Source organism: Trachurus japonicus, chromosome 20 (assembly GCF_045865225.1).
Source record: "Trachurus japonicus isolate A0001 chromosome 20, Traja_1.0".
Lineage (NCBI taxonomy): Eukaryota > Metazoa > Chordata > Actinopteri > Carangiformes > Carangidae > Trachurus > Trachurus japonicus.
Window position 1 is genome coordinate 15,415,648 of NC_140926.1, and position 26,803 is coordinate 15,442,450.

The 26,803-nt window shown below is 46.7% G+C and overlaps 1 protein-coding gene across 1 annotated transcript; it reads right to left on the reverse strand.

Annotated features, from left to right (window-relative positions):
* Nucleotides 1-1,169: 1,169 nt before the first annotated feature.
* On the reverse strand, nt 1,170-26,083 carry dipk2ab (divergent protein kinase domain 2Ab). Its single transcript, XM_085762743.1, has 4 exons — nt 25,617-26,083; nt 18,476-19,383; nt 6,219-6,522; nt 1,170-2,616 (listed from the first exon to the last, which is right to left on the reverse strand). Exons 2-4 carry the CDS (start codon nt 19,127-19,129, stop codon nt 2,270-2,272), a joined length of 1,305 nt encoding a protein of 434 aa, XP_085618869.1. The 5' UTR covers nt 19,130-19,383; nt 25,617-26,083; the 3' UTR covers nt 1,170-2,269.
* Nucleotides 26,084-26,803: the final 720 nt, after the last annotated feature.

Below are 26,803 nucleotides of genomic sequence, written 5' to 3' on the forward strand. Positions count from 1 at the left end.
TTCATTTATTTTAATATTTAAACCCACTAAAAGTTGTCAATACAACTTTTGAATGAAAGGCACAGGAAAAATCAGACAATGCTGATATAATACTCAAAAGAAAAAAGTACAGTACAAAAGTGAACAGTTAGTTATGCACGTACAAATCCCTCCAGGTTCCTCCAGACCGGGGAGAACAACAGAAGTAAATCTGACACAAACAGAAGGAGTGGGGGTGGGAGGGGCTCCAAAACCAAACTTGCCAAACTCGTCTTTATTGCTTTTCCACACCGACAGTGTTCACATCAGCTCTCCTCTTGTCTTGCAGGAGCCCAAAAGCAACGGCTCTGCCTTCTAGTTTCACCGGAGATGTGCCAGTGACTCATATTTACTAGATTATTGGACTGTCCGTTGACCGTGATACACGACGCTCCAGCCGGACTTTAAAGGTCTGAGTCACGACTTCAAGACGGATGACATACTGGGGGCAAGAGAGGGGATGTTTTTATTTATTTATTTATTCATTTTACCATTAAGGAGGATCTCTGATAGCCTGTATTTGTGATTATGCTTTAATTAGCTGGTCCACTGAGTGTAAAATCAACCCAACCTCTAAGTGGTGCCGAGTCTTTAAATATTCAACTGAAATTTTCGGGGGCCTGCAAAATTTAAAGGTACAGGTCAGAATCCAGCTCTGGGGCGAGGGGAAAAACTAATTTGGGATCTCTTCATTCCCTTTATTATGCCATTTTGCTTGATAGAGCCGGTGGCTCCCGACGCCTGCGGGAGAAGTTTAGCAACAGGATTCGTTTGTCGATAACGGACATTTAAGAGGAGGAGCTGGCTCTGGAGGCCACTACTGTGCAGTTTCTGTGGTGTTGTTCCAGTCCTTGTTAAGAATCACTTCATTTTTCCTATGTTTTTCCTAGTCGCGCCTTTTCAACCCTGTTGCAGAGAAATGTGTCTCGGCTCAACTCGTCATCATTTATCAATCCTACAGGGACATTAACAAAGCGGAGCGGCTCGTGTGGCAGGAAGTGCTGCCAACCTCTGCCTTGGTACTGAGGGAGAAACTCAGTATGCAGGCCCGACGGCTCATACCAGATTGTGTGCACGTTCAAGTTCCTTTGGACAGCTCTAGTGGGGGACAACTGGAGGGAAAGGTGCTGTCACTGTACTGCTCTGTGGGGTTTTAATATTACATACAGCCTCTTTGGTATAGGCACATCTGCATCGAGGGCCACCGCCGTATAATTACCCCTTTCCTTTTCCTATGTACTTCTGTCTCACTCTCTCTGGTTCCTATTAAAAAAGGGGGAAAAATAAAACACTCAGAAAAAAACAAAAAGATGATTGCCACAATCCTGGAACCTGGAAATCGAGTGATTGATTGAAGTAGCAGGAAATTGGACTTACATAGCCGCCGAGGGTTTTCTGTTTCTTCGGCGTGAAAACCCTACACCTTACCAACCCCAACCCCCCTCCCCCCTCCCTCGCTGCCTCTCTCTGCTCTCGTCGCAGCAGCTCGGCCTTCCCTGCTGCCTGACAGTGGGAGATTCATGCTACCTCCACCTTCCCTGCAGCCATGCTACAGAGAAAAAGAAAAAGCCATGGCACAGCAAAAAAATGTAAACGCACCAATCTACTTAAAAAAAAATCAGCCCTGGAAAAATAAAATAAGATAAAAAAAACAACAACAACATCAACATCAACAACAAGAGATCCTGGGGGGGCGAAATGAAACAGGCGTTAGGGTTCAATGTTTTCAAACACAACAGTTCTGATGGATTGAGGGGTGAACGGCAGGATGGATGTGGTCAGGGCTGACTGATGGTGTTGCTGCTGTAGTTGCCTGGACGCTCTGGTTTTTTTTCTTCTTTTTTTTTTTGCGTAAGCCCGGGTCCAAGCGAACGGTGCGTTTACCAGAGCCCTTTCTTCTCCCCTCCCTCTCTGCCTTCTCCCCCCGAGAGAGAGAGACGGCAGGACCACCGTGGTAGAGGGAGAAGTTACCTCTATCCCTTTCTCTATCCTGATTCTCTGCAGATTCTCTTAGCGCCACACTCGTCTCTCGCACAAGAGCAAAAGTCAGGTAAAAGCTCGAGCTTTAACAAATCTGCTTTGAAGTTTTGATTCCTACACTTCCTGATGCAAGACCTCTAACACCTTCCTGCTCCGGTGCACAAAAGGGAGCGAATGACATCATGTACAAGAACCAGGATCTTAAGAGTCCGGAGATAAAGAGTACAGGATCCAGTCTCTCAGTGCTTAAGGCTAACGCCGACTCCATTCATTACCTGGCCGTGGCGGAGGAGGAGGCGGCGGCTAGCTGTGTGAGGTATTCACGCAGTTCCTTGGCCGCCTGGAAGCGGCCGTAGCGCTTTTTGGGTCTGGTGCACTCGTCCAGCAGGGCCTCCAGCTGTCCGTCTTTGGCTATGTGGGCGGGGGGGTCGTGGAGGAGGCCTCCGGTGGTGCCCCGCCACGTAGCGTACCGCGACAGCAGGTTCTGGCAGACGGCGTAGTAGTTGTGGTCCACGGTGACCCGGGAGCAGAGGGAGTCCTTGGAGAAGGACAGGCAGGCCTCCCTGTCGCACTCCTCGAAGCGGCTCTCGTACCACACGTCGTAGCTCTCCGGCTTGTCTGCGGGGAGACGGAGGGGAGGGGGGGGGTTAACACGCGGCCATAAAAATATACTGATCGTAAAAAATAGTCAATGATGTTGATGGAGTCGTGGATGCATCACATTCATTTCAAATATATAAAAGCATTTACTGGATCATAAGCCTGTTTCTTAGAGCTTTCACCAGATGAAGACAGACAGATCTGCATTTATACTTTTTTTTTTTTTTGTGTATATCTAGATGACTTTTTTTTTTGCGTCATGAGAATTTTTCCTTTTCACCAACATCACTGACAACAACCGTTCGACCGCATCCGACTTCTCGGAATAATAGTTTTTCCTCTGTTCTGTGCAAATTATCAAACAAATACACAAATAAATTTAACCCGACCAAGAGCTGATGGACCAAGGTGCCACTTCTGACAATCCCGTGGGCGCTAACAGGAAATTTGTTTTTCAAAGCACACGGCCAAACAACTCATCTACTGTTTTCATTCGACAGAAACGAACCACTTTCCAGATTTATTGAGCAAATAAAAGTCTTTCTCCAGCTCATTTCACGTTGCTTTTTCTCTTTAGAGGATTGTGGAAGTGAAGGGTGGAGGAGGAGGAAGGTGTGCGTGTGTGGGGGAGGGGTGGGGGGGAGAAAATAACCTGGAATGATGAGAGAGAGCTATTGGTTTGTGCATTAAAAAGCAGATCAATAACAATGTAGAGAGGAGGGGGAGGAGGGCGAGGGGGGAGCAGACCCAGAGGATGCAAACACATAATCAGTGTATCAGCGCTGTAATGCACTTCTCCTCTGGCTCATCAGAACAACTCAATCAAACATCCAGCGTTGCCCTGTTAGCGAGGGGGCCCATGTGGCCCCCCGAGGAGGAGGGGCACATCAACCTCAATCAGGGAAGGTGATGAAGATGGATCTGCCTGCGTAAGCATGCCACGAGCGTGCACGCACACACACGCACACACACCTACGGAGGGATACGCGCATAAGCAGCAAGGTGAGGTGAAAGCAATTAATGTTTCAGAGCTGGCCATGCATCACACCTCTGTGCTGATTGACAGATGGCATCAGGAGACTGTCCTATTCTTGTTCAATCACACACACACACACACACACACACTAACTCTTACAGCACGCAAACAGAGTGCCTACAAAGGAACAGAAGGAGCAGAAGGTTCACGCTCAAGGATGAAGATGAGCACAGCAAAAAAAAAGAAAAGAAAAGAAAAAAAAAAACAGTTTGAGTCTCAACTAAAAGCAAAAAACAAGTATGCGGTGTATTTACTTGCACCTCAATCCCCCTCAGTTCCAGTCTTACTGCAGGACGGAGCGTAACAAAGCTACAACATTTCCAAAGCAAAACAAAAATCATTTCCAATTCAAATGAAGGAGGAGAGGAGGAGAGGAGGGAGGAGGACAGGGCAGACACGTCCAGCCTCTCGCGTCTCCTGTGTTATCTGGAATCTTCCATGTTAAAGAGCTCGGGTCGGACTTGTATACATTCACCTCACTCCTCTGCCTCCTCGGGGCTGAGGCGAGAGGGGACGGCGGGCCTGCGCTGCTTGTTAGTGTGGCCTTACTGGTGACATTCAAGAGTACGAGCCGGTTTTCACAATGCGTGCCCCCGCGTTAGAGTGCATTATTGAATGTGAAGAGAAAAGGGAGGGAGAGAGTCCATGTGTGTTTGTAGAAGTCAGACCTCGATGGTGTAGGAGAGAGAGAGAGAGTGTGAAGTGTTACATTATACAGCGTGTGTTTCCAGAAACCATCCTCAAACGCCATAAACTCAATGATGGGGAATGGGATCCTTTCGCACCACTGGACTGTGGCAAACACACCAGCGCACCACGACACGACTTCAACACGCCGTGCATTTCATCTCGCTGCAAAAAAAACCCAGTCGCATCAATATGGATTCCCCCCCTAACGAGAGGGTCGGAACGGCGAGTAGCTTTTCTGCGCGTTTGATTTGCAAATCAATTGGCCTCGGTTTAGACTGATGAGATTCGCGCTGCGCACTTGAACTGGCTTTCAAACTTGGGCTCCTAATTGTAGGGATTCAATCTCTCTGCTTGTGGAGCCGGTGGTGGGGAGGAGGAGGAGGAGGAGGGGGAGGAGGTTACTGCGCCTATTTCCTCCCGCTGTCCGACACATGGCCTTGACCCCGTAATGCTCATTACGGCCGTCAACCCCTTCTTCGTCCCTGCTTCGCGCCGGCGGCTTGGCACACACACAAACAACACAGGGCCCACAAAACACGCAAAGGAGCACATAAACATTCTTGAGGCTTAAACTCTGAATGGTCAGGGGTAAGCAGCTTGAGTTGTCAAGCTCTAAATGTGTTGGCCAGACAAAAGGGAGTCTCAACCTGGATTGTGCCTTGGGACTCGCGGAGGGCGAGTGGCCAGTGTGACGGGCTGGAAAATTGCGGCTGTCGCTAAAAAAACCCAACAAAGCAACATAATCACACAGGAAATCAAGAACAAACTGAAGAGGGGAGGGGGTGTGGGGGGCTACAGGGCATGTTGGTGGACACGGCATGTTGTATGTCTATTTGTGGTTTGCTGGTTTCAGATCTTATAATTTGGCAAAAACAATTTATCTTAGGATCAATTCATCACAAAACATCCCCTCCAACTTGAAAAAAAAGTACACACACACATACAAACATAGGATCTGTTGCACACACACACACACACCCCCAGACAATAGTTCATATCTGTCACAGGGCACAATGGCGGAACCTCAACACCTAGCGACACAACAGTTTATCACTTTAATAGGATTTCCGCAGGAAGGGACAAATCTGGGAGCCTGACTGGGTGGTCGTACCTCTCTCTCTGAAGTAACACCAGCAAGGAGAGGTGGGGGGAGGGGGAGGAGGGGGGGGTTGGATGAGGTGGAGGATACTGCCACACTGAGTTTGTGATGTATGGCTCTCTCTGTCCTTGTTATGAGGTTTATTCTGAGAGGAAAAAAAAAAGAAACTAGGGCAGCGGAGATGGCTTGTTATCCGAACTATCTCTGCTTTGAAGGGGACGAGCGAGTGGAAGGCAGAAGGGGGCTGCTGGAGGCATGTATTCTTAGAAGAGAGGAGGCTTGAAGCATGTGCAGATTTGCCCACAGCCGTCTGTCCCTGGAGGCCTCTCCGCGAACCTTCGTCACTGCCTCATAAGCTACAGTTGGCAGCGACAGTCCTCCGCATTAAGTGCAGACTTTTCTCCAGAATCAGCGTTTGAATCACACTCCGGCTTTTGGAAAGTGCAATGTGCGATTAGACAGCGGAAAGGAGGAATAACTGCTGCATGATTAGTCTTATTATGTATAAAATGAATGGTTAATTATCACTTTTTTTCTCATTTAAGAAAAGCTCTAAACTAACACAAGTATTAAAGCACTGATGACAGCTCTATAATTTGTATGTGAAGCAGTCTTACGTCTTAAATGTAAATAATAGGCTGGATAAATGAGCAGTATTTATCTTATGCCGCTCCAGAGCTTTTAATGTTAATGTAAAGACCTGAGACACAAGACAAACTGTCACAAACACATGAGCGCACACCCACACACACACGGCACACGTTTGCTCAGGTAATGATGGACGCCGCCACTCACTCTGCTTGATCAGCCTTTTGTCCGCCACCAGAACGTTCTCGGCGTCGACGACGATGACCTTCCCGTCGCGTGGGCCGACGGCGAAGTTGTCGAAGCTGACGTCGAGCAGGTAGAGGGCGAACTCAAAATCGTTGTTTGTGAGCTGCTCGGCGATGTCCATCAGCTGCCGCGCCAGATCCACCCTCTTCTCCCAGGGCGCGTTGTAGAAGCTCCACAGCTCCTCGCCCACGTAGTTGACAGCTACCACACGCCCACACGCTCCCAGGTACTTGGCGAACGGCCACCCCTCGTCTGAAGGAAAGCTCTGGGAAAGGGGGAAGACAAATGAGGAGAGAAGATTGTTGATTTAAAAAACACAGATAAAAGAAGTCAAGCTGCGTAGCGCTGAGTTGGCTGAGAGAAATACCCCATTGGCTTTGAAACACAGAGGCTAAAACATGAATTGAGGAAACCTTCAGATTGTCAGAAAATATTTGTTTATCTTGCACAGAAATCAGTTTCGCAGCACAGAGGCAAAAAAATAAAATAAATAAATCCCAGAGACACAGTTGCCATGTGCAGCCTTGGGTTGTTGTTGATGCACAATTTTCTAAGCACAATAGTTGAAACTTTGCCAAAGCTCACGTGAAACAAAGCCAGCGCTGGGTATAACAGATTACATTTAATAAAGGAAAAGGGCCGGTTTGTGTTAAAGCCCTACAGCTATGAGCTGATGTACGCCGCTGTACTCAGTGCTTCTCGAGAAGTGATAGGAGGTGATTTGTGGTAAGCAGCCGTTAGCAGGGAAGCCTGATGTGTTGTGATGCGGCAGCGGGGCGATTTAAACTGCTGCATGATGTTGGCTAACCGAGTTAATGTAGTTTGGGCATGCTGACAAGAAATGGCCGTGTATTACGGGTTTAAAACTGATTGATAATAACAAGGTAATGCCGCTAGCAGGAAGTGGCATCGCTGCCGCCGTAGCAGTACCCCAATCTGTCTCAGATTTACTCGCCTTTATTGAGGTCAAACGAAAAACAGGCACGCACGCACCCATCATCTGCAATCGCTCAAGGTCAAGTGGTGGCGTCTGCGCGGGCAAACACACACACACACTCGCGCAGACGAGCACAAACACAAACACCCAGACGACTTAAATGAGTTGGGCATGAAAAGCAGCTGCGTTTGGCAAAACCTTCCCCGGCTGCTCAGGGACCGGGTTTTTGTAGGTCTCGTTATTGCTTCCATCTCTCTCCATGAGCTCTGGTGTCTCACACTTTCCCTACATTTCTGTGGCTCCACCTCATCCGCTTCATTGCCCACAGGCTTTTTGTAATAGGTGGACAAATTAATGGAAAATAATACAATGAAATCCTCCTTTTTTTTTTTTTTTGGCGTTTTTGCTACAAGTGATAAGCTCCCATCTTTTACAATAAACCCTCCTGCCATAGGCCTCTATCTTTTACAATAAACACCCAGGCATATGCTAGCTTAATGATAGCCCACAATTCCTATGTAACAAATCTCTCTTAGGCTGCTGTTTCTGGCAGGCAGCCACCGCGCAGACACAGACAGAGAACCGGGAGCGCTCATGTTTCACGGCAGCCTCGGCAGCCCTCCCTCTCTGAAACCCAATCGCATCAGAGATATGGCGGGGAACACACCGTGTTGCTGCAGGTGAGGTGTGAACTACTATGACTGTTGCGTCCTACTTTACACATGCGGTAATTCAATACCAGGCCGGCTTTCAATTTCTGGTCATGGGAGGGGAGGGGGTTAAATATGCATGGCTGCCCTAACTCTCTTGCAACTTTAATGAAATACAAATTATTTAAAAACATACATTTTTTAAGTCGGCTGCATCTCAAAGACAACAGCTGGACCTATGCCACATGGAGGCTGTGGCACAGGAAGTTCATGTGACAAAGAAACCATGGTGACGATGCCGCAATTGGCAGGTTCATTAGTACACCGCGCTGACTGGTGCTCAGACATTGTTATCTCTGACACGCCTCAAACTGTACTGCTCTTAAGCGCCTTTATTACACCCCTTGACAAGGCTGTAATTTGCCAAGCGTACTGAAGGACAAGGTATATATATACTACCTGTGCTATAGTGTGTGATACAATAGGCAAAGAACGCTTGCTAGGGGTCCTTGACTGGACAAACGACCTTGGAATAATCTTAAGGATGAAAAATTGAGATCTTGATGCAAGAGAGGGAAAAACAGAGGAGGCACAATCTCACAGTCTCACACGCTCCGTTTTAGTGGTGTAAATCTATACCTGAGGCCAATCTCGTGTTCCCATCAGTTTTAAGGGAGATCCACCACCAAAAAGGGGGAGGACAGTGATAAGTTGCATGCAGTGCAGTCTTGGTCGAGCCCATTTCCCCGAGGTGACCCAATCAATTGCGAGGCAGACGAAAGTCTGTCCAGGAAGCAGCACTGGCCTCCAGCAGCCTGTCTGTCTGTCTGTGCCCGTCGCCCCGTACACTTGGCAATGACTTACTAAACTTCCCCCCCAAAAAACTCTTCCTCTTTCTGGTGTTACAAACTCCTTGACAGGAAGAAGAATCAGGAAGTAGGCTTGTCTCCAAAAAAAAAAAAAAGGGAGTGAGAGGACACTGGCAGATACCGAGAAACAAAGAATAATGGTGGATCGACTCCCCTCCGAGCTCTGGCTGGAAAGGAGACAATCCCAGACTACTGAGATTCTGCGAGCTAACAAGCATTGCTAGAGAAGAGATTTCAGGATTAGAGGCTAAACAGACTAAATATCTAAAATGGCTTTCTAATTTTTTGAGGTTGGTATAGAAAGATTAGATTGAAAGGGGATCAACTGATGGTACATCCCTATTAGGCCCCCGCTCCCCTCTGACCCAGATTCTCACCTCAGATCGCTTTATGTCGCAGCAAATCTAAGCGGCTCTTGGTCTTGTTGACAAAACCTGGCCTGTCCGATGTTGCGGCTACGACATGCCATGTAAAAACACTATCCTCCCTCTCTCAGGGGGGGGATGGATGGATGGATGTGGGGAAAGGGTGGCAGGGAGGGAGAGGACGAGAGGTGGGGGGGGGGGCTGGCGGGTGGGAAAAGCAAGAAAGGAGACGAGAGAATACGATGGAGACGGCAAACAGAAGACACAAACAGAGTGTCTTTCACTTCTCCGCTCCAGTGGACAGGAGGAATAAACCGGCAAAGACCTGCCTGCTAAACACATCTCTCTCTTTGTTGTCAGGTTGCAGCCTGAATGGGAGCAAAAGTAGAGCGGCGGCAGATGGGGGGGAGGGAGGTGGGGGTGGCGGGTGCTGATGGGAGAGAGGAGGAGGAGGAGGATGAATGCCCTCCGGCTACTTTCAGACACTGTCAATGGCTGTTATGAGAACGGCTTCATGTCTGTGCGGCCGTCGTCCATGGTTCCTAAACATAGCTGTCGCTCACTCGCCCGCACTGACAGGCTGGCCGCGTTGCGTCACTTACCGGGGGTCCTGACAACTCATGCCTCAGTGCCATTTTTATGAGCTTCCATCATTTAAAGTTTTATATGCAGGGGTCCAAAGGTGAGGACGCTGCTGAAATGGTGTGGGGCAGGCGTGTGGAAGTGAAGTGGGTGCCTGAGCTCCTGGATTCAAACTCGCCCCAATGCAGGGGTTGATAAATACTCCACACGCTCCACCAATCATTCTCCCTTAGCAGCCTTTAAACGGTTACTCTGCAGAAGTCATTAACATCCGCAATGAGGCGTTGAGGAGGGGCGAGAAATAAATTGGAAAGCCCGGCCTAATATTACATCCACCGTGCTATCTCTGAGCCGGCTCGGGGAAGGTACTGATGTGTGTATGTGTGGGGACTGCGCAGGTAGTGAATTTTACCAGGTGTCTCCCAGTGATGTTATGCTGACGGAAAATGCTGAGGTTGCAAAAGTGCCAATGACACATCCCAGCAACTTTTACTGCTTTACAAAGGTCTCATCAGCTCTTGTCCCCTTCATTGGACAAAAACCTTTTATCTTCTGCTTAGTAAAACCTTTAACTTTTAGACCTGGTGCCAAATGCTCTTATTCCTGTTTTTTTTTGTAACATTATGGAAAGAATGAGCCGGGCTCAGGAGACAATGAAAGCAAGAGTGGAACAGACCCAAACAGATTTGGTAACCCTTTATAATAAGTAGACACTATTAAGCATGAGTTAAGCATTAATAAATACTGAATTCTTCATAATGTATGAATACTCATTAGTATGTAGTTTATAAACACAGTTAAAAATGTTTTACTCATCATTGATAAGCATTAACTGTATCTATAAACTACATACCAATGAGTATTCATGCGTTATAAATGAAGAATTCAGTATTTATTAATGCTTAACTAATGCTTTATAGTGTGTACTTATTATAAAGTGTTACCACAGACTCTTCTCATTAAGGACGACCCCACAGTGACTTCTACAGTAGGCCCAAGTCTGACTAATCTAATCTTAAAAGGTTGTGCTGTTGCACTAGAGTAGCCTAGCATTGACTGGGGGTGTTTGTGCTTTCCACTCCCCCTCTCCCTGTAATACAACAGACACAGCATCCTCTTGGGGGGTGGGGGGTGGATTGGAGTGGGCTGAAATGAAACAGGGCCACAGACAAATGGGCAGCCTCTGGAGAAGAGGATGAAACGAATGGAGCGAGAGGCACAGGAACACACACCTGCGTCCTGACATCTGCTGACAAAGGCGTGCCCTTCCACTGGGCCACTCGGGGGAGGGCGTGGGCGTGGGTTTGTGTGCGTGTGTTCGTGTGTGCGTGCGTGCACGAGTGTGAGTCCGTGAGAGAGAGAGTGAGTTCGAAAGAGGCTCTTTGTGCGTGTGTGTCTATGTGAAACTGGATCCGAGTGCATGTGAATGAGAACATGCAACGTGACCAGGGCTGATAACAACCTCTATTCAGGGGCCGAGTAAACATGAGCACCTCCCAAGATATTGCCTTGGCCGGCCTACAAAGGACACTGGTTCTATCAAACAAGCATATACATACACAGATGCACACATACACACACACACACTCGTGCAAATATCGTGGACTGGACACACACACAGCTCCGGTTTTAAATGCAAGATTTAAAAAGGAACAAGTCGCCTTCATCCTGCAACCAAAACTACTCAGAGCAAGAAGGAAATTAGTAGCTTGCCACAGAGGTGTTTCATGTGTACGGCTCGTGAAAGCCGTGGGCAGGGTGTGGTGTAAATTCTCCACATTTTCTGTCCTCAACAAAACAAAAAAAAAGCCCCACTGTCTCACAGCAAACAAGTTGGGACAGGTCTCGTTGAGAGTGCGGGGATCAAACGCTAGAGGTTGGGGAAGCATGGCACGTTCAGTCAGACACAACAACAGCAACGACGGCAACAAGAAAACCCCTTTTCAGCCCCCGATGTTGCAAAATGAACATCATTCAACCCTGTTCATCAAAAAGAAGGGCTTAGCTTTGAGAAGGAGACACATCTGCTCTGCGAGGCTGGATCTGCCAAGATGGACTAGAAAAAAAAACATGTTGCTTTTTTCTGTAAAGCGCTCATGTTGACCTTGTGTGTCTGGGAGATCTGTGGCAAGCGAGCCCCGTCTGGCACTTTGCTGGCCATTTAAGTTTAAAAATCCAGTTGGTTAGTCCGCGGCGAGAGCTCGGGCCCCACGGGGGGAGAGCCGGCGCTAACTCCTCATCCTGGCACACATGGCGCTGCCTCTTTCTTCTCCTTTTCTCCTGTCTCCTGCTGCTGCGGCTGCTTCTCCCGCTAACACTGGCCCCCCCTCGTGTCACTTTGTTCCATCCCCCCCTAAAAACCCTGCAACACAGGGGCAGTGATGCTGTCTCTTCCAGACAGGGAGGCCAGGAAACGCCAAGTCAGAGCGCCAAGCTGAGGAGAATATATGTGTGTCTGTGTGTGAGAGAATGAAGAGCAGCGAGACACAGAGACTGTAAAGTGTATGTATCTGAATTTAGAATAGGGCCCCGCTTTTTTCCCTCTACCAGACACGCAGTTCAAAGAGTGCAAAGTCACAGTGTGTAGAGCTGGCAGCAGTCTTGGGAAAGAGGAAAATCGTTGAATGAAGAAGACTGAAACTATAAAGAGCTGCTTGGTGCATGTGCGTCTGTGTGTGTCGGTGTGTGTGGAGAAGTCGGAGCCAATGAGAAAGTAAGAGGTCAAAAAACACTGAGCTCAGATGAGAAAGCAAAAAAAACCCAACACAAAGTCAGGTGGAGAGTCTGAGTAAGACCACATACAGTTGGCTTGAACCGGCGGAAAGGAAGGGGGAAAGAGTGCGTATGTGATTAGGTGAGCTCCGCCAAACAAGTGATAGAAATGGGTTAGCTGGGTCTTTGGAGTTCTGCGGGCCTCTGCTCCGCAGAGAGCGAATGAGAGCAGGATGAGGAATGAGAGCACAGGACAGCGCGGCTCTGGGTTGCTCTGTACACACTCTAGCTGCTAGCTGATAGATGAAACCCTTTGCCGACCTGAACCTGAGCCACTGCGCACAGAGCCACCTCATAAATCCCCCTCCGCTGGAAGACGAGGAATGTATTAAGTCATAGGCAGGCGGTGTTGACTCAGTCTAGGTGGTATTGCTGCCCACATGGCTGGAGAGAGGAACCCGAGTGAAATTTGGCCTCAGACCTGAGGGCTGCGGGTTTGAGGCCTACATCAAGGGGTTGTGTGTTTCAGAGCAGGCGCCAATTATCTCGGGGGCAGTCGGATGTTGTAGCGAGTAGGGAGACTGCTGTCGCTGACCCTGCACTCTGACCCCTCTACAGACACAGACAGAGTTTACCCACAAGGAGCAATTAAGTATCACAAGCGAAAAGAAAAGACATCAAATGTAAGAGGTGTCAGCCTCTGGCCAGGTCTTTTGACATCGACACTAGCGGTGAGGAAAGCGATTAAATGAAGTTATTCTACCAATTGTAAAAGATCCAAACGCTAAAGACGGCGATGCGACAGTATCTCCTTGACCCCTCGTATTTTTCCGGCGAGAACTAGGTGCCTGACGCTTTAATGCACTGGCCGATTTTATTACTGCAGGAAAAGCTGATGTACTGAAAAGCATATTTTGCTCCAACATTGAGCTCTCCAGGGCGCGCGGCACGGTAAAGAGCCACTCGTTACGGATCCATATTGGCCATCTTAAGGGGCCCATGGAGAGTTGTGAATGGGGGTTAGATTCTTTTGCACTGCAGAGCTGCATCTCCAGGAGCTGGGTGTAAGGTAGGCTGGGGTGGGGTGTGTGTGTGTGTGTATGTGTGTAGGCTGTAACAGTAGGAAGCTGTGGGATTGGGGGGGGTGGGATCTAAAAAAGGAGCTGGTGGGTGGGATTGGGGAAGAGAGAGAGAGGGGTAGGGGGGCAGGGGGTGCAGCCACAGGCATTTACCTAACCAAACACAGCTGCCATGCGTGTGTGTATGTATGTGTGTGTGTGTGCGTGTTTGGAGAGAGGCAGAATGAGAGAAAGGATTATGGTAACACAAGCAGTCTGGCTCATTCAAATGGGGGGAAAACACCACAAGGCTCTGGCTTGTACAACACACACTCACTCACACAAACCCCTCTGCTCCTCTCCTCCTCCTCCTCCTCCTTCTCCTTTGCTTCTCCCTTTTCCACCAGGGCCTCCATCCAGCGAGGGCAGCCAAAAGAGGGGAGTCGGGCCCAGATAACTCCCTGTCTTATCCTAACAGGATTCAGTCTGTACACAAAGGCCTATAAGAATAATGAAAGGGGGTTTGGGAGCACTTGAAGCAGGGTTAAGCGGCGTACACATCCTCCTCTCTTATGTCCTAAGAGCGTCACAATCCCCCAGACCCAAAAACAAAAGGTGCTAATCACAGACTAGCAACTTAAATACTATTTACCGGTGGACCTCAGCCACTGAGCCGGCCTTAGAGACAGAAGGCTCTTACTTAAGCCGGGATGGCATGCAGTGTGTGTGATTAAATGAAAAGAAATAAATAAAACTAACAAAAAACAAAACAGCTTTGATCCTCTTTGTTAAAAGAGGCATGACCCAGAAAGCCTGACCGTAAGATTGCACAGTCTTTTTGTTTTTGTTTTTTACCCTGCACAGACAAAATACAAAAAAATAAAAAATAATAAAAGGCACAAATTCTGGCCATCATTTCGCCAGAGCAATAAAGAGAGGTTGTTTTTCTGTCTGTGACCACATCTAGCTTAGTGCAAAAAGTATCGTGTCCCACTTCTTTTTCTAATGTCTGACTGCTGCAGACACAATAACTCTTGGTAGAAAAAAAAAAATGCAATCCATCACCATCACAAACTACCTGTGTGGCCTTGGAGAAAGTCCCAGGGAAGAAGAGGAAACTAACTATTAACAATTAACCTTTGAAAACAAAAGCAGTGCTGCTTAATGGATTGAAATTAGAATGTAAAGGTGTCCCTGTCTGATGCTTTTGAGTTACAGCCGGTAATTTGATATGTAAAAAAAGGAGCGTGTCTAGTAACCTCTTCATTGTATAATCTAAAACACGTTTCAATGTCTAATCAATAAGTCGTCTTTTTTCTGTTTCTGCAGATAAAAAGCTTCTTTGACTCACAGCTTGTGCATCTACTTTTGACCTGATGCGTTTGAATTTATCTTCCTACTAAAAAAATACATCAAAGTTCAGTAGGTCACACTTGAGGCCCCACCTTTGCTTCACTTTGTGCCAAACCCCCCCACCCCACCCCTGAATTTATCACCTTTATTTTGGCCTAGCTTCCCAGAGTGAACGAGCATCGTAATAGATTATGCAGAGGCCTCATTAAATCAGCAGCATACCAGAGAGGCATCCACCCTCATTTAAAAAAAAAGAAGATTCAAACAAGCTGCTCATGTGTTCGCTGAAAGCGTTGTGAATGTTTACTTTAGCATTTGCGTTAAAATGTTGCTGTCGAAAATCTTAGGAGATAAGGTCATCTTTCTAATCTCCGTCTTCCGTCTCTCTTCTCTGATTTCATATCAGTGTCAGACGTGTTCTGGGAAAAAGAAAAAAAAACAGACGGCGCTGGGAGAGAGGATCCTGCCGTCTGTGGAGTACGTCTCAGTGTCAGGTGAGGCCGGGGTGTTGAACGAGGGGGTGGATCAGTGTAAGGTGGGGAGAGATGGTAATAAAAAAAGAGGGCGAGGGGTGTCTGGGAGAGCAGAGATTTTAGTCTGGAGGAGATGAGAGCACCGCTGACTGAGTTAACCCCACAGGCCTGTCACATCCTATTCTCAGCTCCAGTGAGCAAGACAGGGCTGAGGACCAAAAAGGGTGCGAGTGCAGTCACATGCTCCTGGCTAACTCACCAAGCTTAATGATTTGGAAGGGAAGACTAGGCTAAATCGAACTAATTTAAGGCCGGGCCAGATGTACTCCATCAAACACAACCATCACCTGATGAATCAGTGAGTCATCTAGCCGCAGGAGAGAAGCCAAGGATGGCAAATAAGATCCAAAGCCGGGGAAATGAGCGGAATGAATTACTCACTTTTCATGCAAACCAACTTATTGTCGAATAAGAGGTCAAATTAAAGTCTATCATGTAATTTCTCCAGCTGGCAAAGACCCTTCGCACGGGCTGAGTGATGGCAATAACAGAGATCCGTCTGGGGCCGACTTATCTCAGCAACCTTAAGACAAACAGCGATGCTTAAGAGGTAACAAGAGAGAAAACAGATGAAGTTGCATAAGGTGCTTCGCGTTGCACAAGGATTTTCTTGTTTGGCTGTCGTCGTTTTGTCTTCCAAAAATATTTATTCCCCAAAGCCAAATTGTCTTCCACGTGACAGAGGAGTGGGGGTGTTGTGTGTGTGCGGATGCCTGTGTACCGCAAAAGCACACAGAAAACGCATTGTTGGCCAGACCCGAAACAACACAGCAGATTGTTTCCCACTGACAAAGAAGGTCTGGTTTCTCATAGTGAAACAGGACCGATTTACTGCCTGTGGCTTCAAAAGACTGGAAACAGAAGCCATTCGAAGAGAGAGGGAGAGGGAGAGAGTGTGCAGCTTACTGAGCAGACAGCAGAAATGTTATTCACATTATACAACTGTACAAAACCAGAGGAGACGGGCAGGAAAAAAAAACATAAACATGGCACTGGTGACTAATGACAGCAGGAAAGCACTTACACTTAAAATGTAGCAGTATTTAATTATACACTGAGTGATACTGGCCTCTCCAACTTAGTGAAGAGGTGTTTAACCACAAGCAGGCAAAGTAAAGCATGGCCCGAGGCCTGACAAGGAGGTTAGAGGATGACTAGCTGAAATACGGATCGGGTTACATTAAATAAATGGACACAAAAATCCAGCCCACGTTCTTCCATCTTTAGTTAAAACCTGTCCCTGCACAGGAGCACTAACCTCTGGCAAAAAAAAGGAGACCAAGGTGTTGTAGTACAGCATGTATCCTGTTCTATCTCTATAGACGCCATTAATTCTTTATGGTCTAGTGCTGCCCAACCTTGTGCATAGGGTCTCTCAGCCTCTCAGCAAATTTTCTCCTCATCTTTTTGAGTTCACTGATGCTGCCCAACCGTCAAGGCCCTCCAGATCTGTGATTTCTCTGAGATGTCTGGCACATTTCTTGTGTGTGCATTATCCATCTGCACAAAACTATGTTCACCATCTGTTACCCCTGGCCCTCTGCACACACACACACACACACACACACACACACACACGCCCAGACCCCATGGTTCTTCTTTTTCGCAGGCCCACAGGTCACAAGTTCAGGATGCGATCAACAATTCATGAGTCCCGACCGTAAACATGGAAGGGATACATGGAGGAAGGAGCGAAGAGCGCTGTGTGGACAATGTGTGTGCATGATGATGCGTTTGGTGTGTGATGTGTGCCGAAATAAGAACGGAGGGTGATTCACCGAGCCTCTCAACTGGGGCATAATGGCATTAAAAACACTGATGGAATTATCTGGCTGGAGTTTGTGGAGCGTACACAAAGAAAAAAAAGGGTTAGTGGGGTGGTGTGGGGGGGGCATGGTCAGGAGAAAGCTGTAATGAGAAAGAAAAGAGGAGAGAGGGAGGAAAAGGGAGGCCACACAAGTCTAATCAGATTTTATAGATCAACTGACCTAAAAGGCTGATTTTGCCTTTTGTCCTCCAAAATGCCTGGAGGTGGAAGCCCAGTATGTAAGTCACGGGGGGTGGGGGGGTGGGTGCTAGAGGTCAGAGTAAGTTATTGAATGTCTACACGGGCCATGACCACTGTTGTTCTGTCCCCTCACGAGACCCAGTCAATGCCAGACTGAAATTGAAATTGATTGGCTCCTTGTAAATCAGTGTGGGAGAAGGACCTGGATAGCGCTTATATGACATATAGTATGGTTGTGTTGACATGCTGGATGACAGAATGGAGATGGGTTGAGGTATAAATGTTCCATCAGTCAAACTCCCGTCAAAACTTAACGCTTAATCCTCAAAGGGCACGGCTTTTTACAACTTGCGTTTTAGGTCTTTCAAGATGTAATTTTCAGCCGAATCCTTTTTTATATTGCAGTTCTGAAATAAAAAGGCAGTTATGCAGGTCACCAACTTTGAATAAAAAAAGTATTATTTGGCAAGATCAAGTGAAGGATCAAGAATATTGATGCTGACATCACTTAGTAGCCCTGCAGGGAGATCCGTGCACTTACTTGACTCCCACAAATGACGAGAATCCAGTGGACATAGACGTATATTAAAATTAAAAACAACTTGGACCATTTACAGATGCATCTTTGAATAATTCAAAACTGCCCTACATATAGTGTTAAATATGCAGTATTGCTGCCAGCCAAAATCTCTCATCTTTTGGGAGGCCACAGCTCTAAAACCCCTCTCTATTCTAAGCAGAGGAATATTCGTGCTCCAGATAGCGGGCACATGTAGTCTGGATGTAGCCTGGAGTTTAGGGAGGGTGTAATGGCTCGCCTCAGATCTATAGAAGAGGAAGGAAAAGGAGGGTTTCCACCCTGTAATTTACTGGGGGCTTTGTGGGCCAGCACCCTGGCTTGCTTTGAGAAGATGCTCTCCTCTGCTTTGTAGCAAAGTCCAGGAGCCTTATCAACTCTGCTGAAAACACCTGGTGCCACAGATCAGCTGACAGACGCCTCTTTATCGAGATGCAATATTCCCTTCAAAGACTGCGATAGTCAAACATCACTCGACAGAAAATGAAAAAAAGCGACCTTAAAAAGCCACACACATAAAGATTTATACTGAAAACATGCAACACTGACAGACGGTTCAAACGAGACACGGTACCTGTAGTACAAGTGGTTCTGGGTTGAATGCCAAGGTCATGAGCAGCTGCATTCTCTCAGTGTCCTTGAGGTTCTTGAGCAGGAAGCTGCCTGAGTCTTTGGTCTCGGCGTACCTGCGGACCACGCGGTCCAGCAGCCTCTGAGAGGGGCAGTGCACCAGGTCCGACCATCCCTCCACCACCTCGGGGGTGAGCAGGCGGACGTCGCCGTTGATCCGGGCGAATTCAGTCTTGTACATGGCCTGGATGAGGTCGCAGCGCGGCCTGCCCGTGGCCCTCTTGCAGATTTTCTGGTCTATCTCGGCCAGCTCCTGGTTGGAGCCCAGCCGCTTGAGCACCACGCGGCGGGTGCCCTCCCTGGGCTCGCCGTACTGGGCGAAGTAAACGTTCTTGACGTTGAACACGTCCAGGAATCGCAGGCGGCCCCACGTCTCGAAGGAAACCTGGCCGTTCATGAACTTGCGACACCAGCTGGTGCCAAAGCAGGCGGGACACTTGTTGAGGTTGATGAAGCGTCTGTCAGTGAGCTCATTCTTCTGGAAGGAGGCGAACAGGTTGTGGGTGTTCATCAACAAGATGACAAACAATCCCACCACCAAGAGGAGCTTCAGACAGCGGTACAGGCGGCCAAGTTTGAGAGGCAGGAAGCGCAGCATGATGGGGACGGGAGCAGGGGTGGGGGGTTGGGGGGTGGGGGAGGGGGGTCTTGAGGGATAGGGAGGAGGAGAGGTGTCGAGACGATCGCCGGGGAGGTAACCTCAACGCCTCTCTGTCATGGTTAACCAGGGTATCTTCTAAAGTGGCACGCAGGGGCAAGGTTGGCACAACTGCCCCGTGCCAGTCTCTGGCAGGGGCAAGCGAGTCATGTTCTCCCTTCTTGGTGTTTGTGTGCAACCTGGAGCCAGCGGGCCTGGAATCAAGCAGAGAAAGAGAGACGGGGACTCATTACATCAGGGCAAATGAAAGGAGCTACATTTTATAAACAGCAAAATTGGCCTTTTGGTTATGGATAACAAGTGAAAAGGGGGTTTATTTAATTTTTCTTCTGCTGGGCCTGCAACTTGAAAATCCAGAGTCATAACATGGAATACTGCCTATAAAACAAAGAAGCACTTTCTCTGGCATATGAAATTGTCTCACAAATTTGAATTGCTTGGGTCATTTGAGAGATTTCATTACTTTTTGAGCAGAAATGAGATGGCCCACAGCCAATGCAATAAACCTGCCTGTGCCTGTTTGAGCTCCTTCTCTTTGGGAAATAATTTCTTGTATACTCCCCCCAACATAAGAAAGATAAATAAAAGTATGGGAAAAAAGGGAAAATAAAGTGTCAGTGATCAAATTAAGAGGAAATGTACAACATCCTCTCCTCGTATAAATAAAATGTGCTGCACTGCGAGGATGATTCCTCAGAGGACCTCCCTGTGCAGCTACAGAAGTATCCATCACTTTTCCTCCCATGCACAGCAGAATTACACACCGTCTGCATACCTCAACAGTTACACTCAGCTCAGAAGTCTTGCCTCTCTCCTCTCCTCTCCTCTCCTCTTTTTTTTTTGCTTCAAATGGAAGAATCTTATTTTGCATTGTGAAGAGAGTCACGCTGTGTGTAGTTTAACCTTTGATCAGAGTTGCCCTGCTTCGTTTTAATCATGCTTTGAAGTTGTTTCTTTGAAAAATGGTTGGTGTCACTAAAATAACGTTTGTGGCCCGGAGAGGAAAAGAAATCTGTGAATGCCTCCGAGAAGCGTTTTTGACGTCAGCAAAGAAGGGAACGGTAAGTTACTAAAGCAGGGAAGAAAGACACAACAATTTGGCATCATAGGACTTTTAACAATGCCCCCGAAAAGTCTCCCCACCCACGGTCGGTCTAGCCTTGATGAAGCCATGTTGGACCCCCCAATCAGCTTTTTTGCAGTGAATCTTATAAGTCTTGTAAGTCGCTTTAAGAAAGACAATGAGTCAGGCCATGCAAATTAGCCATCCTCAATTAGAGCTCATTAGGACATGCCTATTAGGACAGCTGACTTGAGAGGGCATGGCTAACGAGCAGGCACACTAGTGTGATTAGTGCGCGTGTCGATGGGTTCCTTGCATTATGCTTTCAGATCGAAGTGGCCGAGATCTGGAAGGACACGGGGGGCTGGAGGCAGACGAGAGAGCAGCGGCTGAGAGAGACGTGCGGCTGCCGAGTGTCAGATAAGACGCTGAACGCGCTGGTTCTTACCTCAGACCTCCGTCTGAAAATACCTCAAGCAGATCAGGCCAACATCAGTAATGTAAAAATAGACCATATCCAAATACGGGAGCTACAGAAAGCTGCACTCCGTATTTTTGTAAGAAAAGAAAAACATGATTCATGCATTTTTCTGTTCTCTGCCACAAGTCTGTAGCTCGAGTCATGAGACCCAACTCAAAAGTGAGCATATGATTTTCTTCTAAGTTCTTACCATAATACAATAAGGAGAGTTCCTTTCACATCTTTTTAAATATCATTTAAAACTCACTATTTAACCGTCTACTGTAAATCTTCACAGTGTCACTAATTTCCAAGATATGGGACAATATTTATTTATATATTTTGATGCTGGAATGAAGCACTGATAGTAATTTTAGGCTGGAGTAATGAGTCATGTGAGGACATGTTTTGAATATATTACTTGGTGCCCACGTTGACCCGAGAGATCTAAAGTACAAAAAGATAATTTGTCATGCATTTAGTGGAGCGAGGCAAATAAAGAAACTGTAGGTCTACGTCAGGCTGACTTTGACAGAATGCCTGCAGTGTGATAAATGAACCTCAGCCTCATTCAGAATGAGCTAAAAAGAAGGCCAACAGAGTAATTTAACAGTGCCGAGGAAAAAAAAAAAACTCATTCGAGTTCTACAAGATATTCATATTAAATTGGAAAAGGAAGATATAATGGGAGATGGGAAATGAGGGAATGGAGCCCACCCCCCACCTCCCCAAAAAAACAGCAACCTCAGTGGGAATCAAAATGATGTGTGCTGCCTTGTGCCTCCTGCTACATGAAGCAAGAGGAAGCTGGCTGCTTGAAGTGGGGGAGAAAGAAAAAAAACTGAATATCCTGCTGCTGTACGATTTCAATTCAAGTCCCATTTAGCATCTGACACAGGCGGTCAGGGCGCAGACATGGCTGCGAGATCTTTGGAAGCAGATAAGAGATTTACTTAAGGTTGACAGAGGGCTTATAGAGGGGACGACACGTAACCTCAGCCCAGAGCCAGAACAAGACGTTCACATCTTCATACCTACGAGAGTGAGCAACAGAGAGAGCTAGAGCGAGTCCCTGACCACGACCTGGACGGCACGGGAGGGAGGGGGGGTAATGAGATGCACAAGCTGGCGGCTAACACAGGGGAGGGAGGACACATGGATCCCCGCGATGGGCCTCAATTACCTATGAAGCGTTACCTGGATTATGTCAATGACCGTACTAATTGCTTAAGTGAAAGGATAAACTACACCTGGCACTTCCATGTTGTTAATCAAAGACAAGTCAGGTGTTAAAATGCTTGGGATGCTAACAGCGAAAGGCACGACTCTTAACAATGACGCCTTCTCTTCAAATCTACACTTTAATCTAGCGAGGAGCAGTGAGAGGAGAAGAATCGCAATGCTGCTGCTGCTGGATTCGTGTTTATAGCCTGCCTCTCTGCTGCTACACATTATTGGAAGGATGGCATGGTAATTTAGGACGGGGATATTTTTCCCTGGTAATTACCCCACTAGACCGCTTCTTGTGAATTGTGCACCTGCAAAGCCATTTATTTATCTGTCTCACTCTCTATTGCTGGATGCTATACCCGACGGCTGCAGGGAGGAAGACGGAGTGTGTGGGTCTCTGTGGCGAGGTTGCCTACTCAGGTTTTTTGACAAGGGTAAAGTTCACATGAAGCTCCAAAATTAAAGCCAGATGCTTTGTATTCCAACGCAGATGTTACCCACCGGAATAGAGGGGCAGTGAAATTTAAAGCAGTGTTTTCTTTTGGATGCCCACAGAAAAACTTGTGTTTTAAATTAGCCCCGACCCCCCCCCTCCACCTCCTTCACCTCCTCCATCCCTCCCCCTTCTGCTTCCTCCGCACTCTGTGAGAAGGAGGGACGCACAATAGCGAGAGGAGAACCCTATTTAGAATAAGCACCAAATTACCTCTCATCACATATACAGCCGCTGCCAAAAAGTGGGGTAAGAAAGTTTTTCAGCGCTCTCAGTCTACAAAGTACGGTGGTGAGAGGCAAAGAAAAGAGGGCAAATCAAAGGATGCCTGACTCTTCATGCATGGGAGATGAGTCTTGCATTCAAAATGTTCCAAGTTTGGCAGATGTTAAGAGCCGCAAAATGGCTCATTACTGGGACAGAAAAGGCGCAAGATGAAGCAATGGGCCCCATGTTGGCTTAAAACAGAATGACAAAGGTCGCAGCGGATGAAGATAACATCGTAATATCCTAATATTTCAACTTTTATTAAACTTATATTTTCGACAGAATGCCGCAGATAAAAAAACATGAGACGGGGTTGAAAAAGAAATTTCCCTTCCTTGAATAATCTTTCGCAGAGCTCATTGTGTAAAAGCCGGCTTCAAGATAATGGTGTTGGAGGGTGAGGATACTCTCAGGGTAATGCATTCTCTTCGCTGCACCTGAGGCTAAACTTCATCGTGATATAATGAAGTCGAGCCACACATGAACATGCTTGAATAATTCCACTGGAAATGCAAAAAGAAGAGTCCAAAGACGAAGTGGTGTTGAAAGCGACTGGAACACAGTGTAGGTGTAAGTACAATAGACGGGAGCAAGAAAAAGAGATACAAGCAATGTATAGCTAATGGACAGCAAGGTGAGAGAAACTGAGTTATTGCTCTTGTGATGGAAATGAATGGAAAGAGATCACTTGAATACAGAGTAGCAGTTCTACCATCTCTGAATGGACACACACACACACACACAAATCTACAGATGAACGTGTCTACCCCCGGAGACCGCTGGCATTACCACGAAGCCCTACTCAAAGCTCGGAAAAAGCCTCCTCTCACCCCCCCCACCTCCCCTCCTTCCTCCTCCTCTTCCATTGCGATGTGCGGCTGCTGGAGCTGGAGAGAGGAACTACTGTTGCCAAGGTTATCGACTGAGGGAGTCAATAATGTTTGATCACAAAAACATTCAGCCACAGCCGGATTGCCTCGGTACAGCAAAAGACGCGGACAGTGATGGATTGATACGAATGACAGCAACACTCGCACGCCTAATGGAACATTGAGTCCTCAAAATATAATCACCAATTAGCAGCATCCCCACACGAACATTAGTCCATTCATCTCCGGCCCAAACCAAACGCTGGTGGTTTTTAATGAGAATATCAATGGTATCTGTTTTGCACCAAACTGACGCAGCTGTTTCGGGAGGACTCGCTCGAACTGAGAAGACTGGCTCTCTGGATTCTTCAACGGCGTGCTGCAGATTTGTTTTGTTTAATTTAAGCAGGTGCACTTCATCCAAGAGCCAGACTCACTATTGCCAGAGTTTGGAAAAGTTGTCATACATTTACATCTCATGTTAAAAACAAAATGTGTCATCTCAGTGAAGTTACGACTTGGAGTGATTAAAAGGGGCTGCCAAAAACAAGCTTCACTATAAACAAATGTGAAATGTGTTTGGAGTGGTTGTGGTAGTGATGATGGCAGGGGGAGAAGAAAATTCATTACCAGGGAGACATGTTTTATTTCATTAAAGGTCTCCCCTAATGTGGCTCCATCTGTTGTAAAACTTGCCTTATTCATTTGATTTGGTAAGTTTGGTGTCAATAACGAAAAAACACAGCTCCCGTAGGAGCTTTCAGGGGTACAGTTACAAAACGTTCCCCTGCTGAGTGCCCAGAAACATTCAAATCAAGCACCAGCAGTACGTCTTAAGTGCATCTGACTGTTTTCATAGTTCCCTTGTCGACTAACCTTGCAGAAAGGCTGCACAATTAGTCTCCTGTTATGGAAAATTTTATTCTAAGCAGCCCATTGTTTTCATTAGACTATAAAGAGAAATTCCTTAGGACTTATTATAAGCTTTATCTGGACTAAATACTAGGACTGTTGTGGCAATCTGTTTTTCCCTTGAAGAAATCAAGGGCAGGGAGTTTGCAAAGAGCGTACAGTAATTACTATTCCACAGAAATCTCATGGTCAAGTCAATTTTGTTATTATTTTGAATTATGCTTTCAATTTTAGTGCCCCAGCCTTTCTGTCTGATGGGCGAATGGCTCAACCTCCTGCTCACTCATGCCAACAAGCAAGGCAAATACAAAGCAAATCAATCCAAATCAAGTTGGCCAAGTGGAAACCTGTTGAGGTACAGAGAATTTGAGTAGGCAAAAAAAAAAACCCTACAGCGCCAAATAATCGGGCAGACATTCAAGAACATGTTTTGTTGAGGAAATACTTCCAATGAGGAAGTCTAAGTGAACGACCCCTCCAGCAATTAAACAGTCTCCCAACACCAGTGTTGTTGCTATAATTTATCATCTTCAGCATTCAAGTAACCACAGGAATTCAGAGGGGTAAATGACAGCACATTTCTGTCCATCACATGATCCACATCTGGTTGTACAGTAGATTGTTTTACGATGACATTTCATTGCATTTTGCTGCTTTGAATAATTTTAATTGCCGACGTTGTGCTTAGGTACGTGGCATGAACATGACTAATGTTTCCTTGGGCAGTTAACATGGAGCTACAAGATAATAGAATAATTACATCGCAGGTAACCTGCCAATGGCAATTTAAACATGCCGAGGTTAGATATGCTGCAACTTAAAACAACACCAGCGGCGATAATAGAAATTATAAACTTCCTGTTATCGTTCAGGGGATGTGGGCATCTGATAAGATTTTGTTTATAGAAACAACACAGTCGTGCTGCTGCCGCTGCCGCTCAAAGTGTCAAACGCACTGAAAGCCTGAGCGAGAGTTTTGCTTTGTCTTTTCTTTACATGGTCGGCTTGAGGCTGCAGAAAATGAAGGGATAAGCGATTCCTGAAACCCGCCGTGCGCCTGGTCACGGTGTTTTAAAACGCTGAGTTGGGTTACAACGCGGGGTGCAAAGAGAAGAAACAACTATGAAACAAACCTGTATGACTTTTTTTCTTCTCCTCTTCTTCTCCGGGTCCGTAGTAGTAAATTGCTTTAACGCTCACTTGATATCATTCTTCAAAGTTGAGGCTACTCGCGAGGCGAGCGACGGGTACTTCACACCGCCGCGGCCAACGTCCAAAAACAACAGCTTCTTCAAAGGTCGACGGAGATCTTTATCAGGCAAACTCACACGGTCTTCCCATTTCTAGCTCCTAGGTATCTAGCCAGCTAGCCTGCTAGCTGCTGGAATAAACAGTTGGGATGTCGAGTCTTAACTCTTCATATACCGGATCTTTCCGACTGGACGACGCGGTCCTCCTCACAAAGGACAGCAGCGTCGGTGTTGTGCCGTAACGTCCATTGCAGTCCGTGCACCATGAGTCCCTTTGTGGTCACGGAATTGCCTCTTTTCTTCTTCTCTCGGGCAGCGGTTCACTCCTCTCCAACACCACAATGGGTTCTGTTTCGACTCTTTTCAACACCAGCCTCTTTACCCTTTACGACGTCCGCCGTCTGTTTACGGCCGCGGTTGCTAAGCGAATATTCTAATATTGTCTTGTCTAGAACACCGCCCCCAATGCAAAGTTTGCTCAAATGTCTATTTTTTCCACAGTCCCTCGTCAGCCCCAAAGCAGCATTAGTCAAGAAAATTGTGACGTGATAAGAACTAAACAAGAAATTGAAAATAAATAAATAAATACAAGCAGGAAGTGTTAATTAAAATAAACACATTAGATAAAAAAAAAGACTCTTCATCAATTGTTGTGAAGACAGTCTAGTTATGTTATGTTGCTCTAAGCACTGTTTTGGAAATATTGCCATATCTGGGCCAAGAACAAACAGCCTCTTGTTTGCTGTATCGGACACTATTATCATTTCAAAGTTACAACCAATTCACTTTACTATTTAGGCCACTATTTAAATTTTTACCCTGGAAGGTCATGCTGATTGACATCGAGCCTTTATCTTCGCATTTAAAACAGATTTTACATCTTCATTTCATTATTATAATGTTAATTTCATTTACCATACTTTATACAACAATATAACTCAGTGAACGATCAAGAGAAGTAATTCTAACCAAACCTAAACGACTAATTAATTAATTAACCACTAATTGAGGGCCATGACTGATTGACTTAGAGCTAAGGGACAGGGAGAATGGAAATTCAATGTCCCGGC